At 33.9% G+C, this 13,969-nt stretch overlaps 6 protein-coding genes across 7 annotated transcripts in view; all 6 read right to left on the bottom strand.

Moving 5' to 3' along the window:
• LOC129796188 (luciferin sulfotransferase-like) overlaps positions 1–8,272 on the bottom strand; it is a 220,233-nt gene extending 211,961 nt beyond the window's left edge. Inside the window, exons 1-4 of one of the 2 annotated variants that reach the window (XR_008751186.1) lie at positions 7,186–8,272; positions 6,728–6,984; positions 5,798–5,998; positions 5,143–5,723 (exon numbers count right to left, since the gene is read on the bottom strand). Coding sequence is in view for 1 of the 2 variants with exons in the window: in XM_055837964.1 (XP_055693939.1) it covers positions 5,485–5,723; positions 5,798–5,998; positions 6,728–6,984; positions 7,186–7,514 (1,026 nt within the window). In the remaining variant the exon portion in view is untranslated. Of the gene's footprint in view, positions 1–5,038; positions 5,724–5,797; positions 5,999–6,727; positions 6,985–7,185 lie in introns of those variants that run through there. The other variant, XM_055837964.1, reaches the window with a different exon arrangement.
• The window catches only part of LOC129796090 (zinc finger protein 431-like), a 382,644-nt gene that overhangs the window by 211,961 nt on the left and 156,714 nt on the right, over positions 1–13,969 (bottom strand). The window lies entirely within an intron of this gene.
• Positions 258–1,664, bottom strand: LOC129796212 (sulfotransferase 1 family member D1-like). The gene is made up of 2 exons (XM_055837996.1): positions 1,273–1,664; positions 258–1,195 (listed from the first exon to the last, which is right to left on the bottom strand). The coding sequence occupies exons 1-2, from the start codon at positions 1,608–1,610 to the stop codon at positions 505–507; spliced, it is 1,029 nt and encodes a 342-aa protein (XP_055693971.1). The 5' UTR covers positions 1,611–1,664; the 3' UTR covers positions 258–504.
• Positions 1,693–4,817, bottom strand: LOC129796192 (luciferin sulfotransferase-like). Its single transcript, XM_055837969.1, has 3 exons — positions 3,351–4,817; positions 2,827–3,287; positions 1,693–2,767 (listed from the first exon to the last, which is right to left on the bottom strand). Exons 1-3 carry the CDS (start codon positions 3,680–3,682, stop codon positions 2,544–2,546), a joined length of 1,017 nt encoding a protein of 338 aa, XP_055693944.1. The 5' UTR covers positions 3,683–4,817; the 3' UTR covers positions 1,693–2,543.
• Positions 8,523–10,936, bottom strand: LOC129796183 (luciferin sulfotransferase-like). The gene is made up of 4 exons (XM_055837959.1): positions 10,530–10,936; positions 10,181–10,437; positions 9,921–10,121; positions 8,523–9,857 (listed from the first exon to the last, which is right to left on the bottom strand). Exons 1-4 carry the CDS (start codon positions 10,856–10,858, stop codon positions 9,607–9,609), a joined length of 1,038 nt encoding a protein of 345 aa, XP_055693934.1. The 5' UTR covers positions 10,859–10,936; the 3' UTR covers positions 8,523–9,606.
• On the bottom strand, positions 11,712–13,063 carry LOC129796180 (luciferin sulfotransferase-like). Its single transcript, XM_055837956.1, has 4 exons — positions 12,696–13,063; positions 12,370–12,626; positions 12,110–12,310; positions 11,712–12,029 (listed from the first exon to the last, which is right to left on the bottom strand). The coding sequence occupies exons 1-4, from the start codon at positions 13,028–13,030 to the stop codon at positions 11,773–11,775; spliced, it is 1,050 nt and encodes a 349-aa protein (XP_055693931.1). The 5' UTR covers positions 13,031–13,063; the 3' UTR covers positions 11,712–11,772.

Here is a 13,969-nt window from a genome sequence, read left to right as displayed (position 1 = left end):
ATACAAAATTAGCTACCATTCATATTCTCTTGCCTCTTTTCACTGTTGGGGGTTCCTTTTTGCCAGGGCGGTTGCTGCTGGAAATTATTGTGAGAGTCTGGTGGGTGATTATAATGCTCAGACGATATTCGAGGAGTCCCACAAGCATTGGGAGGAAGTTATATACTTTGTAATTTTGCGGAAATTGGATAATTCACCATTATTCCATCGCAACACTTTTACTTTGCATTTTCCCGCCATTTTTTTTAGCAAAAAAATTTCTTTCCATATCATTTTATTCTCTACCCAAGAAGTTTGATCTTACGGCAAATATTTGTAATACAATAGTGAGAAAATAATGTACATAAGTATTAATAGAGACAAATGGAAATAAAATGTCTATTGTTTTATCAGATAAATGCCCTAATTACACATTATGTCTCCACAAACCTTATCATTATAATGGAAGAAAATAGTATCGCGTCATCCACAGTTGTCTTTATCATTGTGGATTAAGAAGAAAACTTATTTAGTGGAAAACAATAATATTTTCTCTATTTCTGTGTCACAATTCCACTTCTGGACCTCATTCTTTGTCCATTTGTTAAATCTCTCAATGAGTTCGGGACTCATTTCTCCCCTAAAGCCCCCCATTACGCCTTTACGTACAAAATTATAATCCTCGTCGGGTCTCTCGGCACCATAGAGTGTATCTATTTTTTTGAGAATTTTCTCAAAATTAACAGAAGGATTTTTGGAGAACTTTGCAAAGGACAGATGATCAGCAAGTTCAAGAATTTGATCTTCATTCAAAGATTTCCCGAGGAATTTGGCTGTTTTCTCAATCACACTTGGATGATCACGCTTCATGTCCTCGTAGGTGAGAAAGAGGATATTTTCCTCGTGTCTCATGCGCCAAAAATCAATTATATGTGTGTGGAAGGGCGAAAAAATTATTTTATCTTGCAAGAAAGCTTCCATGAAGTCATCAAAGGTACCAACAAAGCGATGGATGTTTCGGTAGTGATGGTAGAAGGATATCGCGGTGTCCTTTGTATTCCGCGCAACGTAGATAATTTTTGGGCGAACTGTCCAAATTTGCCGTGGTAGAAGGTGAGCAGGTAGGTGAGTTTTAATCATTCGCGGTGAAGGCATTTTTTCAGCTCGACTCACTTCATCCGTTAATTCCAAATCTCGCGCAAGAATACTTCCAAATCTAATTCAAATCAAAATTTAATAAATTTTCAATAAATTTCAATTGAAAGGAATATTTTTTTTAGAGGAAAAACTCACTCAATGAATGGAAAACGTTCGATAAGAGCTACATTTTTTGCAGTCTCATAGTCCAAATCATTGCAAATCTGCCACACCATCTCCTGCGTCCACGTTGTCCCGCATTTTGCATACGTTACCACCCAAACATCATCAGGACGCACCTCAAAGTTCTCAATTCGTTGGGCAATTTCTTCGTAGAAAGAGGGCATATAGCACGGCTCCATACACCATTTTTTTGCTATTTCAATATCTTTTGGTCTTTCACTTCTCTTCACCAGTACGTAGTTTTCTACGCCATAATACGCGGATTTTTTAACAATATCCGATTGAGGAACTTTTTCGCAAACAATCGACATTTCTTAAGGCGGGGGAGAATAAAAATATTACCAGTAGTAGCAAAAGTTGAATAGAAACTAAACTTTGCTAAGGATCGTTCATAGAGGTTGTAGATAACACAATCAACTTTTAATCTATTATTTACCTGTACTTTGATAGAAGAGTTCACAAATATAGTAACTAGAATATTTTCTAAGCTTTGTTTTTTTTCTTTAACTTTTGACCTGGATTTTACTGATATACATATTTTGCTACATTTTGCAAATTCACTAAAGCAAAATATTTTGTTTTTTTTTAAATATTAATTTGATCTCCAGTGAAGGTCTCCAATAGGGAATCTATATTCATTGAATAAATTATTGAGCTTCAGTGCAACAAAAGAAAAAGATATGTTTATTAGGAATTTTATAGTAGATTTTTGCCTCATTTGTAAGTCAATTTGAGTGCATTTTACCTTGGCAAGAAAATAAATCAATAAAACTCTAAGGTACATAAGTGTGTAGCTGGATGTAAAATTATTAACTGTTTTATCAGTTTGTCTGCTAAAATTGATTTATGGACATGTTGATAAGACAATCAGTAGCATAAAAATTAATTTCTTCTGCCTTCACAATTTCTAATCAACTTATATAACTCTTAGAAAGTTGATTGTGCCGTGAAATAGAAAAATATACAAACATAACTAGCTCACACCAAGTTTGAGCCCGATGAGATGACATTGAATTATAGACTGGACACAGAAGCTGTGGTATACTTTTCTTGAAAGAATTATAGCTAAAAATAACAGTTTATTATACATATAAAATTCATCGTTAATATTTCACAAGGTAAAATAATTTATATTTTTTATCTGATATAAAGACATATTTTCCAATTTTGTATTAAAGAAACTTTCATGTTGTTTTTTTTAACTATTTATGTATAAAATTCATGAATTAACATAATTTTATATATTAATTTTGAAATAAAATTGAATGAATTTCCGAACTAAGATGTGCTTTTTCTACTTCATTATAAGACCATTTGTCAAATGCTTCAATCATATCCTTGGACATTTCTTTCTTGTATGATCCCACTTCTCCCTTTCTAATAAAACGAAAATCATCGTCTGGTTTTTTCCGTTGAAATATATTCTGGAGTTTATTGATAGTGTCCTCTTTGTTTATCGAACGATTTTCTAAAAAGAAAAACTTCTATATTAATTTTAAAGGAAGGAGAAAAAGATTTGACACTTACGAGAAAATTTTGAGAAAGAAAGGTAATCTGCAAGTTCCAGAATTTGATCTCTGTTGAAGGATTTCCCAAAGAATCTCGCTGTTTTCTCAATAACACTCGGATTATCCTTTTTCATGTCCTCAAATGTGAGAAAAAGGATATTTTTCTCATGTCTCATGCGCCAAAAATCAAAGACATGATCATGATAGGGTCCATAAATAATGTGTCCGCTTATGTACAATTCCAGAAAGTCTTGGAGACTCACGCGAGAGTGTTGGATATTCCTGTAGTGATGATAAAACGAAATAGCAGCGTCTTTTGGATTTCTCGACACATAAATGATCTTAGGACGAACAGTCCATAGTTGCTTGGGTAGTAGAGGTGCCGGTAGGTGAGATTTTATAAATCTAGGTGAACCCTTTTCATTTAAAATGGAAATAACATCAGGCATGGGAACTTTTCGTGACATGATACATCCAACTCTGTAAAAGTAATTTTTCAAATTAATTTTCTTTTTATGCATGTCAAAGATCATAGATTTTTACTCAAGATATGGAAATCGTATATATAAGGATTCCTCCTTGGGTTTTTCAAAGTCGATATTATTGCAAATTTGCCACACCATCTCCTGTGCCCAGGTTGTACCACATTTTGGGAAGGTTATCACCCACACATCATCAGGACGAACTTCAAAATTCAAAATTCTATCAGCAATATCGTAGTAAAAGATAGGCAAAAAATACGACACATCTTTTGACCAATTTGCTGTCTGTGGAATGTCCTCAAGTGAAGAATTCTTTGCCATTACAAATTCTTCAACACCTGCATAACTGGCTTTCTCACTATCCCCTTGAAAAGTCTCACAAATAATCGACATCTTCGTGGTCGAGCCTAAATCACAACTGCAGCCCGTCTCAGTAACAACACAACTTTTCTAGTTCATTACCATTAATTTGTGTGAAAGGTTGGAGTTTTCATTTTTTGTGGAAATTCATGAAATTTTTTTCTCTGAGAAAATTCAAGCAAAAACGTTCAGATTAATCAAACCTTATTCCTCTTTAGATTAAGCTCATATTTTTTTTTTTAACTTTATACTCTTAATAGCCATTAAGATTTCATTACAACTATAAAATCGCCATGATTATTTCACAATGTTTTCAGACATTTTTTCTTAAGAACATGTCTTACGTGTCTTTTTTCGGCTGTCCCTGAGATCAAGAAAAAACTTTTACAAGTTTAAATTTTTTCTTTTCCATACGCCAGCATGGGAATGCGTATAGATATTAGTTATTACTCATGAGGAATATAAAATCATTTCATGTTTCTAACAGTCGAATGAAAATGTAAGATAGGGCTCGTATTTATCTATCTGTGTCATATACTGCTAACAATGTCATGATCAATTGAAATATTCAATTTAGTGCTTATTCATTGCACCAAAAATATCACGTACGTTCTCCTAGAGAAGTTTTGTCAACTCATTGTTTGGGAAATAAATCAACAAAGCTATTTACTTGATTGATTATAATTTTTCAATTCAGTGGAGATGAAAAGTTGGTCAATGAATGATATTTTTTTTAATAAGTTCTAAACGAGTTTATTCATCTTAATATATAAAGCTGAAATGTTTGTTTGTCTGTGGCACATGAACTCCTCCTAAACCGCTGGGCCGATCTGGATGAAATTTGGTATGGGGGTAGAGGGGGTCAATACGAGTTGCAAGCGCTATATGGGATTCCGCCCCAACCCCCCTTTATAGCGCCCCCACAGAAAAAATGATTTTTTCCCATTTTCTACCTGCTGAAGGGTCAGATAACGGGATTTTTTTATTTTTAAGGCTCCAACAGATGGACGAGAAATTCCTCGTGCGGTGCGGTGCGGCGAGGTTTTCGGCCAATCAGAAGCGAGAGATGGCTCACACACTCTCACCGCACCGTGCGAGAACGTTTTTCGACCAATCCGAAGCGACGATGGGCCACGAAATCCTCGCCGCGCCGCACCGCACGAGGAATTTCTCGTCCATCTGTTGGAGCCTTTAGAATTTTTCGGGGTACCGTATTATTCATCCCCTCTACTAATATACGCCCCCCTTTTATAGCTTAAAATGGAGTTTGCTAACACGTGATTGGGGGCTCGGGTTGACTAGTTGATATATAATTCTGTTCATGCCATGTTAAAAGTAATGAAAGAAAAAAAGTTTATTCGTTTTATATAGAAAAACTCCTTATTTTTGGAATTATTAGGGACCTGCGAAATCTTGTAAAAATAAAGAAAAAAACAAGAAAAAGAATATTCCATTTACGACTGAGCAGCAAAAATTTGCTTTAAAATGCATACAATGACGTCATCATTATGCTTTTTTTTTCTATTTAAATTAAGTGTTGTATATTTTCCAAAATCTTGCATAAAACATAAAAATTCGTTGGTTGTGATCTATCTATAAGATTACACATAAACTGTAATGAATACACTCCTTCTATAGAATATTTGTTTATGACTTGAAGAGATTTTAGACTAAACTTCACAATCTTATGTATGTCAAGGTTTATCCAATAAAACGTCATCTGTTCTAATTCTATTGCATCCGACATTATCATCTTTATTGCACTTAAACACTTGACATTCATCCAAAGTTTTTTTTAGTTTGAGCGGTCAAACAGAGAGTATATAAAAGGAAAATTATTTTTTAGACTTATCCTGTAGAAGAAAAATTTTCCAGAGTTCAGGACCAACTTTGAGATCAGTCAGACGCTTCTGTAGCCACTCATTGAATTGCTGAATCATTTCGGGGGTCATATCGTCCCGGAAAGAGCCAACTTTTCCCTTTCTAACGAATGCAAAATCCTCATCAAGCTTCCTGATGTTCATTGACTCACGCATATCCTTAATTTCAAGAAGGAGATCAACTGATTCATTTTCTGTGAAAAAAATCAAGTATTGTGATTTTTTTAAAAATATAAACAGCAGAAAACTTTTAAAAATTAAAACTTACTGGACATTTTATCAAATGTAAGATGGTCAGCAAGTTCAATAGTTTGTTCTTCAGTTAGGGATTTTCCGAGGAATTTGGCTGTTTTCTCAATCACAACCGGATGATTTCTCTTCATATCCTCAAATGTGAGGAAAAGAATATTTTCCTCATGTCTCATGTGCCAGAAATCAATGACGTGGGTATCAAAAGGAGCATAGATCACTGTAAAAAAAAAGATTTAATTATACAATTTACCATAATTCTTTATGATTCTTATCTGACATTTTATTAAATTTAAATTTGATTTTTTATTAAGATTTAATGTTATGTTAATAATTTATACTTTAATATTTTTTAATTCAAAAATTTTTTTTTCAACACAGATAGAAACAAATTACACTTCAAAATAAATAGATGAAAGGAATAGCATCAGAAAAATTATTAGGTTTGATAGCAATTGAAGATAACTTATCTAAAAAAAAATTTACTACAAGAAATAATACTTCAGTGAATTTTTGGATTATTTTAAGCTGTAGGTGTACTGAATTTTCATTAAGTAAAAGAATTAAACGTATTTAAAGTTCTATATCTCATTTAAAAACTAGAACATTACGACGACTAAACAACCTCAATTTCATACTCATTATTACGACTAAGAGCCTTGAAACCTTACCGACTGTACCCTAAACTTTTTAATTAATTAGGTAATTACAATTTTTTCTTTGTTTATACTAGTAGTTTCAATTTTAAAAAAAAGTCAAATACTATTCTGTTGAAGGTTTTTATGTTCTGAAAGGTATTAAATTTTAATCTTTCATTACACGCTCAACATTTTCGTACACCTGCAATTTAATGATTCTTTAACGATCGTTATAACATTTTTTTTTAAATCAAGAGACCGCGATTTTATTCGCAAACATTTTTAATTGAATGTAAAAAGAAAATATTTACCTAAATCCTTCATGAAAATTTCAGCAAAATCATTAATATTCCTGTGATAGTCCTGAAGATTTCGGTAGTGATGATGGAAGGATACTAAAACATCTTTTGCATTCCTTGCAACATAGATGATCTTCGGTTTCACAGTCCAGATTTGCTTGGGTAAGAGTGGTGCGGGAAGGTGACTCTTGATGAACCGTGGTGAAGGCATGTCAGCAACAATTTTAAGGCTATCGAAAGATGCCTCATCCGGAACCAAACATCCCAATCTTGAAAGAATACAATACAAATACCAAATAATGCTGAGATATTTTTTTTTCTATATTCTCATTCATAGAATGAGCTTTCGAAATTTCTTTATTATAATCTTTTGGGGTTACTCTCGGTTAAAGAGATAATCCAAAAATTTTCATGAATAAATTAGCATTTTTTATACTATTTATATAAAATTATGGAGTCAATGAACTTACTCAAAGAAAGGAAATCTCGCATTGAGATATGTTGAGCGTCCTTTAGCATAGTCCAAATCATTGCAAATCTGCCAAACCATCTCCTGTGTCCAGGTTGTGCCACACTTTGGGAACGTAACCACCCACACATCATCAGGACGCACTTCAAAATTCTCTACTTCCTCCCTAAATCTCTCATACAGTGCTGGAAGGAAGTAAGTCCTCTTGGTCCATTTCTTGGCAATGGACGTATCTGCTGTACTTCCGAAACGATTGAAATCTTCTAAGCCCATATACTTGGCTTTCTCGTAGATCTCATCCCGCGGGACTGCTTCACTGAATGTGGACATTGTTACGCGTGAATATACCGAGACTCACTGACTCGTTTACTTTACTGGACAACCAATTTTATTCATCTAAAGCCCCACACACTTGCACGAAAGCTCACTCGAATACCAATAAAGTCATGCTTTTGGAAATATTTTCTAATCTACAGAACTCACGAAAGTCCACATTATCATTTGCGCAATAATTTTTTTTTACAAAGATAATTTCGTCTCTCTCAATTCCGGGCTTTTGACCGCAATTTGGCCCCTGGTTGATGTTAATTTAGAATAATTTTTTTTTCATTCAAAAATATTAAATTAGCATAAGAATGTCAATTTTTAATCATATTACGTTGCGATTGCCTTCAATTTTTATATTTGATTTTCATCTGAATTTTAGAGTTTCCACAGCGTGAATTAGGTTTAAGCAACGGGATTATTTTAAAAACTAAACTAAATAGTTTTATCATTATTTTTGGCAAGTGTCTGTCCTACACTTCCCCTTCTTCTATTTCCAAAAAGACATGTTAATACACACATATCAGTTTACACATCGAAAGATATATAACTCGGTAAATAAAAAAATTAGTAAGTACCATATAAATGTTTTATTATGTATGTAGGTAGGTATTTAAAATATATACGTAAAACAACAACTTTTTCCAATGATTAAAGTATGTAGGTACATTTGCTCCCATGTACATATTCATAGATATTTTGAAAAAGTAACTTTAAAATAAAGAAATTTTTAAAGATTTTCACCATTAAAAAAAGCATGGATGGAACAGTATAAAGCGAAAGAACGGTAAGTAAAACTTACGGGCTGTGATTCTTTCTTTGTCAGTGAAATGTGAAGATGGCTGAAAATTGAGGATTGGCATATTTTGAGGAAGGCTTTCTCGCGCACCGAATCACAGCCAACGCGCAGAAATTATGTGAAAAGCCTTAATCGTGGGCGTTGGCTGTGATTCGGTACGCGAGAAAGCCTTCCTCAAAATATGCCAATCCTCAATTTTCAGCCATCTTCACATTTCACTGACAAAGAAAGAATCACAGCCCGTAAGTTTTACTTACCGTTCTTTCGCTTTATACTGTTCCATCCATGCTTTATTTAATTTTTATCTTTGCAGTTTATATAATTTTATCTTTTAATTTTTTTTATGTATATATAATGTATATATCTATGCATTTATATATATTTTACTTTACATTTGTATATGTATATATAAAACGCCTCACTTCGCGGGGCGCTGGACTTATGCAACTCAAGATATGACATGTTAACTTTGAAACGCGATATCTCCGGAACGGCTACATAGATTTTCTTCATTTTTGGCATGATGAAAGATATTATAGCCTGCTATAACATATCAAAATTTGAAGCAATTCTATAAAGCGGTGCTCGAGATATTCATCGAAAACTCATCGAAAATTTTGTTTTTTAGATTAGGCCCCCTAGTGGTCACTTTAGAAACTTCGGATGTTCTAGAGAGTTGTAGGGTTTGTTGAAAGCTTTCATTTGAGCCCGAGTTGATCAAAATCGGTCAAGCCGTTTTCGAGTTATGGTCGATTTTCGATGAAAAATTGTGGCGGCCATATTGACTAAACGGCTTGACCGATTTTCGAAAATGAGGCATCGTTGGAAAGGTCTTGATGTCCCCTACAACATATAAAAATTTCAGCCCTCTAGCTATAATAGGGGCTGAGATATAGCGAAAACAAAATTTTGGGGTTATTCAAAATGGCGGACGGAGGGGTGGGGGGTCGGATCTGACGTCATAATCGGATGTCTTCCACCCGATATATGAACTTTGCCGTTGACCGCAAGTTTCTATCTATTACCGTTCTCTTGCAATATTGTGTTATATTCCGGCCGGACGGACGGACGGACGGACGGACGGCCGGACGGCCGGACACATTTTTGGCGCCACCGTTTTTTGGAATGTGGGGACCCTAATTCGTGCTCATCCCAAGTTTGAGCCCGATCTGACGACTTTGCATTTTTGAGTGTACACAGAAGCTGTGCTTCTTTGAAGAAAGAATCACAGCTAAAAATTCTTTGAAGAAAGAATCACAGCTAAAAATATTGTCGTGAATTAAAAAATAAAATTAAGACTCATTTCTCGCTACTTTTGAAACCAGATTCTTTGTTGGTAATAAAAATTTCTCGAAGATGAGGATCCATCTGGTATTGAACCATTCTTTCCTCAATCCATGTGTCGAATTTCGCAATCAATTCTGGGGTCATTTCATCATGGTACGATCCGACTTTTCCTTTCCTAATAAAATTGTAATCATTTTCCTTTTTCTTCTTTATGACTTTTTGTATGTAATTCAGCTCTTCTTCGAAGTTCACTGATGCATTTTCTGAATAAAAAAAAATATCCAAAAAGTAAGAAATTGATTTTTTTTATAATTTCCTCAACTTACTCGTCATATTGTCGAACTTAAGATGATCAGCCAGGTTCGTTATCTGTTCATCTGTAAGAGGTTTTTCCAGGAATTCTGCAACCCTTCTAATTACCTCTGGATGGTTTTTCTTCATTTCTTCATATGTGATGAAGAGAATATTCTCTTCGTTCCTCATGTTCCAGAAATCAACAATGTGGGTGTGATATGGGGCATAAATAACTGAAATTAGATTATAAATTAAAACAGGGGCGAAAAATTTATAAATTTTTATCCATTACCAGCATCATTCAGGAAAACATCAAGGAAATCAGTAAAAGAAAATTTATATCCTTGAAGACTTCTATAGTGATGAAAGTATGAAATAGCAGCGTCTTTGACATTGCGAGCAACATAAACGATCTTAGGCTTAACTGTCCAAATTTCTTTGGGCAGGAGTGGAGCAGGGAGGTGACTTTTAATAAGACGTGGTGATGCTAAATTCTTTGTAAATTCCACAGTGTCAAATTTAAGCTCACTACTTGCAATACCTTCTAATCTGTTAATGAGGAAATTATTTTAAAATCATAGCTAAAAATCGCAGAAAAGTTCCTTATTAAAATGGAACTAAAAAAAAATTTAAAGTCTTACTCAAGGAAAGGAAATCTCGTGTTGAGATTGATGGATTTTCCCTTTCCAAAATCCAAATCGTTGCAAATTTGCCACACCATCTCCTGCGTCCAGGTTGTTCCACATTTTGGGAATGTAACTACCCACACATCATCAGGACGTACTTTGAAGTTCAAAATATCTTGACAAATTTCGCGATACTTAGATGGGAAGAAATATGATTGGGGGCACCATTTCTTAGCTACAGACACATCAGAGTTCGTTTGAATTTTAATGAATTCACTGATTCCGAAATATTCTGCCTTTTTTTTAAATTCCTCATCGAGAACTCTCTCGTAAATGAACGACATCCTCACTATCGCACTAACTCGCAATGACTGATGCACTCTCTCATTCAAATGTTTGAATTTCTTATCATACACAACTTGGCCCGAAAGTCAAATATTTATTACGTATATTTCTATGATTATCTGCACCGCTATGTAAGTATGGTATTAGTTGGTGTTCCACTTTGTGAATTTGCAGTGTGTACGTTACTATGAAATTGAATGGACTTACAAATTCAGAGCAATTGGAGTCATTGCTCTTGTGTGTAAGTTCGAAAGAAAACAGAACCATATAGGCTACAGTTTAAATTATTATTATTATTATTATTATTATTATTATTATTATTATTATTTTATTTCCTTTAACTCGAATGAAATTACATGGTATTTTACAAAGGGAATAATTGTTATTGTCGGTAGTTTTGCCAAAACTACCGTACCGACACTTTAACGGCAATCTTTTACAAAAGTAAAAAAGACCAACTAATGGAGAAGGAAATTTCAAATCGTACTCAAAGCTTCTATGGCCTTAAGACAAGATAGAAAATTCTTGATTAAAGTCTAATCGATTAATACGACACTGAATTTTCAGATTATTAAACTGTTTTTAAAATTCAAGATGGTCGCCTTCTTCTATTTCAAATTTACAGCGACTTTATTGGTCTCCTCATTGTGAAATACCAATGTCCATAACTAATGAACGCGTTATGGCTGACTTTGTACTCTTCAATTGGAAAACCATTAAAGAATACTTTGAGGAGTGTTTGAGAAAAGTTTTTAAAAAAATATCCTAAAAGTCCTAACAAAATCTTCGACAAACATACACAGCTAGTGATATATTAATAAGAGTGGAGAAAGTTAGAAAAAAAGAACAGGATAACAATTCACAATGAAATTATATTATTTTCCCAGAAACCAATGTAACAGATTTTTTCATCTTATACTCCATTTGCTCCATTTACTTCCTTAGTAGGAATGAAAACTTCAAGTAGTTCAGGATCAACTTGATATTTTTCCATCCTCTCCTGAATCCACGCATCGAACCTTTCAATCATTTCTGGTGTCATTTCTTCACGGTACGACCCGACTTTTCCTTTTCGGATGAAGTTGTAATCGTTGTCCTTTTGATCATGTTTCATATTAAACATCTTATCAAAGGTCTTCCTTTCTTCCTCGAAGTTGACTGACTCATTCTCTGGAAATGTATCACAATTAAGATTTTTTTTTACATTTAAGAATTCTTGGATTTCTTTCTAGGTATGACCTGAGACTTACTAGACATTTTATCAAATGTAAGATGATCAGCCAGGGTTTCTACTTGCTCATCTGTGAGTGATTTTCCGAGAAAATCTGCAACCCTTCTGATTACATTTGGATGATCCTTTTTCATTTCCTCATAGGTAATGAAGAGAATATTCTCTTCATTCCTCATGTTCCAGAAATCAATTATGTGCGAATCGTATGGAGCATAAATTGCTAAAAATAATCGGAAATTAACAACTATTGTTTATCAGTTGAAAATTTAATGTCCTTACTGGCATCATTGAGGAAAATATCCATGAAATCACTGAAGGAGCCACGATATTGTTGAAGATTTCTGTAGTGATGGTAGAAGGAAATAGCGGTATCCTTAGCATTCCTTGCAACATAGATAATTTTCGGTTTAACGGACCAGATTTCCTTGGGCAAGAGTGGAGCAGGAAGGTGGCTCTTGATGAAACGAGGCGAGGGGATTTTTTCCACAATTGGAAGGAAATCCATATTGAATTTTTCATGTACAATTGTACCTAATCTGAAGTGAACGCAATAATCGTATGATTAATAATCGAAAAAGTAAAGTAATAAGATAACTTGAACTTACTCAAGATAAGGGAATCTCATGTTTAGTGTAAGAGCTTTTCCTTTCTCAAAATCCAAATCATTGCAAATCTGCCACACCATCTCCTGCGTCCAGGTTGTACCGCATTTTGGGAATGTAACCACCCACACATCATCAGGACGAACATGGTAGTTCTCAATGGTTTGAACACTCTGACGATACCTGGCGGGCAAAAAGTACGATCTGAGGCACCATTTATCAGCAACAGGGACATTGGGACGACGTGTATGGCGGATCCGAATAAAATCGCTTATTCCAAGGTACTCCGCCTTTCGCACTAAATCCCCTTTGGGAATATTTTCACAGATTAGAGGCATCTCTACCGTCTGAAATACTCAGTGTGACTGCCACACTTTTCAAATTCTGATACCCTTATCTAGCTAGACCCTGTTTAAGTTATAAATACTTTGAGAGCCCAAGCGGCTAATTTTTGCTTTACCTACATTTCAATTAAGTAATATTTCTTTTCTAACATTTTTTATTTATTTTTATTGAAAGATTTATGTAGTTTTTTAAGACTTTTCTGTATTTAATTTCCATTCTAGACTAGATTTATTATTCAAGCAAAAGAAGAATCAATTAAAACTTGTTTAGGTATTACTTTTGACGTCCTTTGACTCTACAACCATACCCTATTTAATTTTTAAAGAAATTATTTTTTTGTCTCGATTTTAGTCATCAAAATTTGTTAACTAAATATATTTACAATCTAGCTAGAGCATTTTTTGTATCATAATAGTACAAAGTCAAGCCAGTTACACATATTTGTTTATTCCCTTCATTTGACAACATTAACTGAAGCTGAGAAAGTTGTAAGATCTTAAATAAATAAAAAAAGAAATAGGAAAAAAAACCTTTTGAAGGACTTACCTAATAAAACAACGGAGAAGTTTCGCAACCATCACTCATAAGCTTCAGTTAATGTTGTTAAATGAAGGGAATAAACGGAATAAACAATTTACATCAATATCTAGTTTCAGTTTTTATGAATGAATGTGAATATTATGTAGTTTTATATAGTATACGATCACAGGTGATCGCATTGGTTTGCGTAGGTGCCGGAGAAATGTTTAGCAACCACCAACACCGATCATTCTGAGAGATTTTTTCTTCTTTTTTTTCGGCTTAGATACGCACGTTTGTTATCATTTCAAAGTTGGACCTTATCAATGGGCTTTGTACAATCATGACAATGACTGCTGACTGTAAAGATGGACAAGGCAAGAGTGTTTCCAAGAGGTGCGAAGAAAAGTTTA

This window comes from Lutzomyia longipalpis, chromosome 4 (genome assembly GCF_024334085.1).
Source record: "Lutzomyia longipalpis isolate SR_M1_2022 chromosome 4, ASM2433408v1".
NCBI classification, from domain to species: Eukaryota; Metazoa; Arthropoda; class Insecta; order Diptera; family Psychodidae; genus Lutzomyia; species Lutzomyia longipalpis.
Note: the sequence above shows the minus strand (reverse complement) of the source record. Positions and strands in the feature narration are given on the sequence as shown.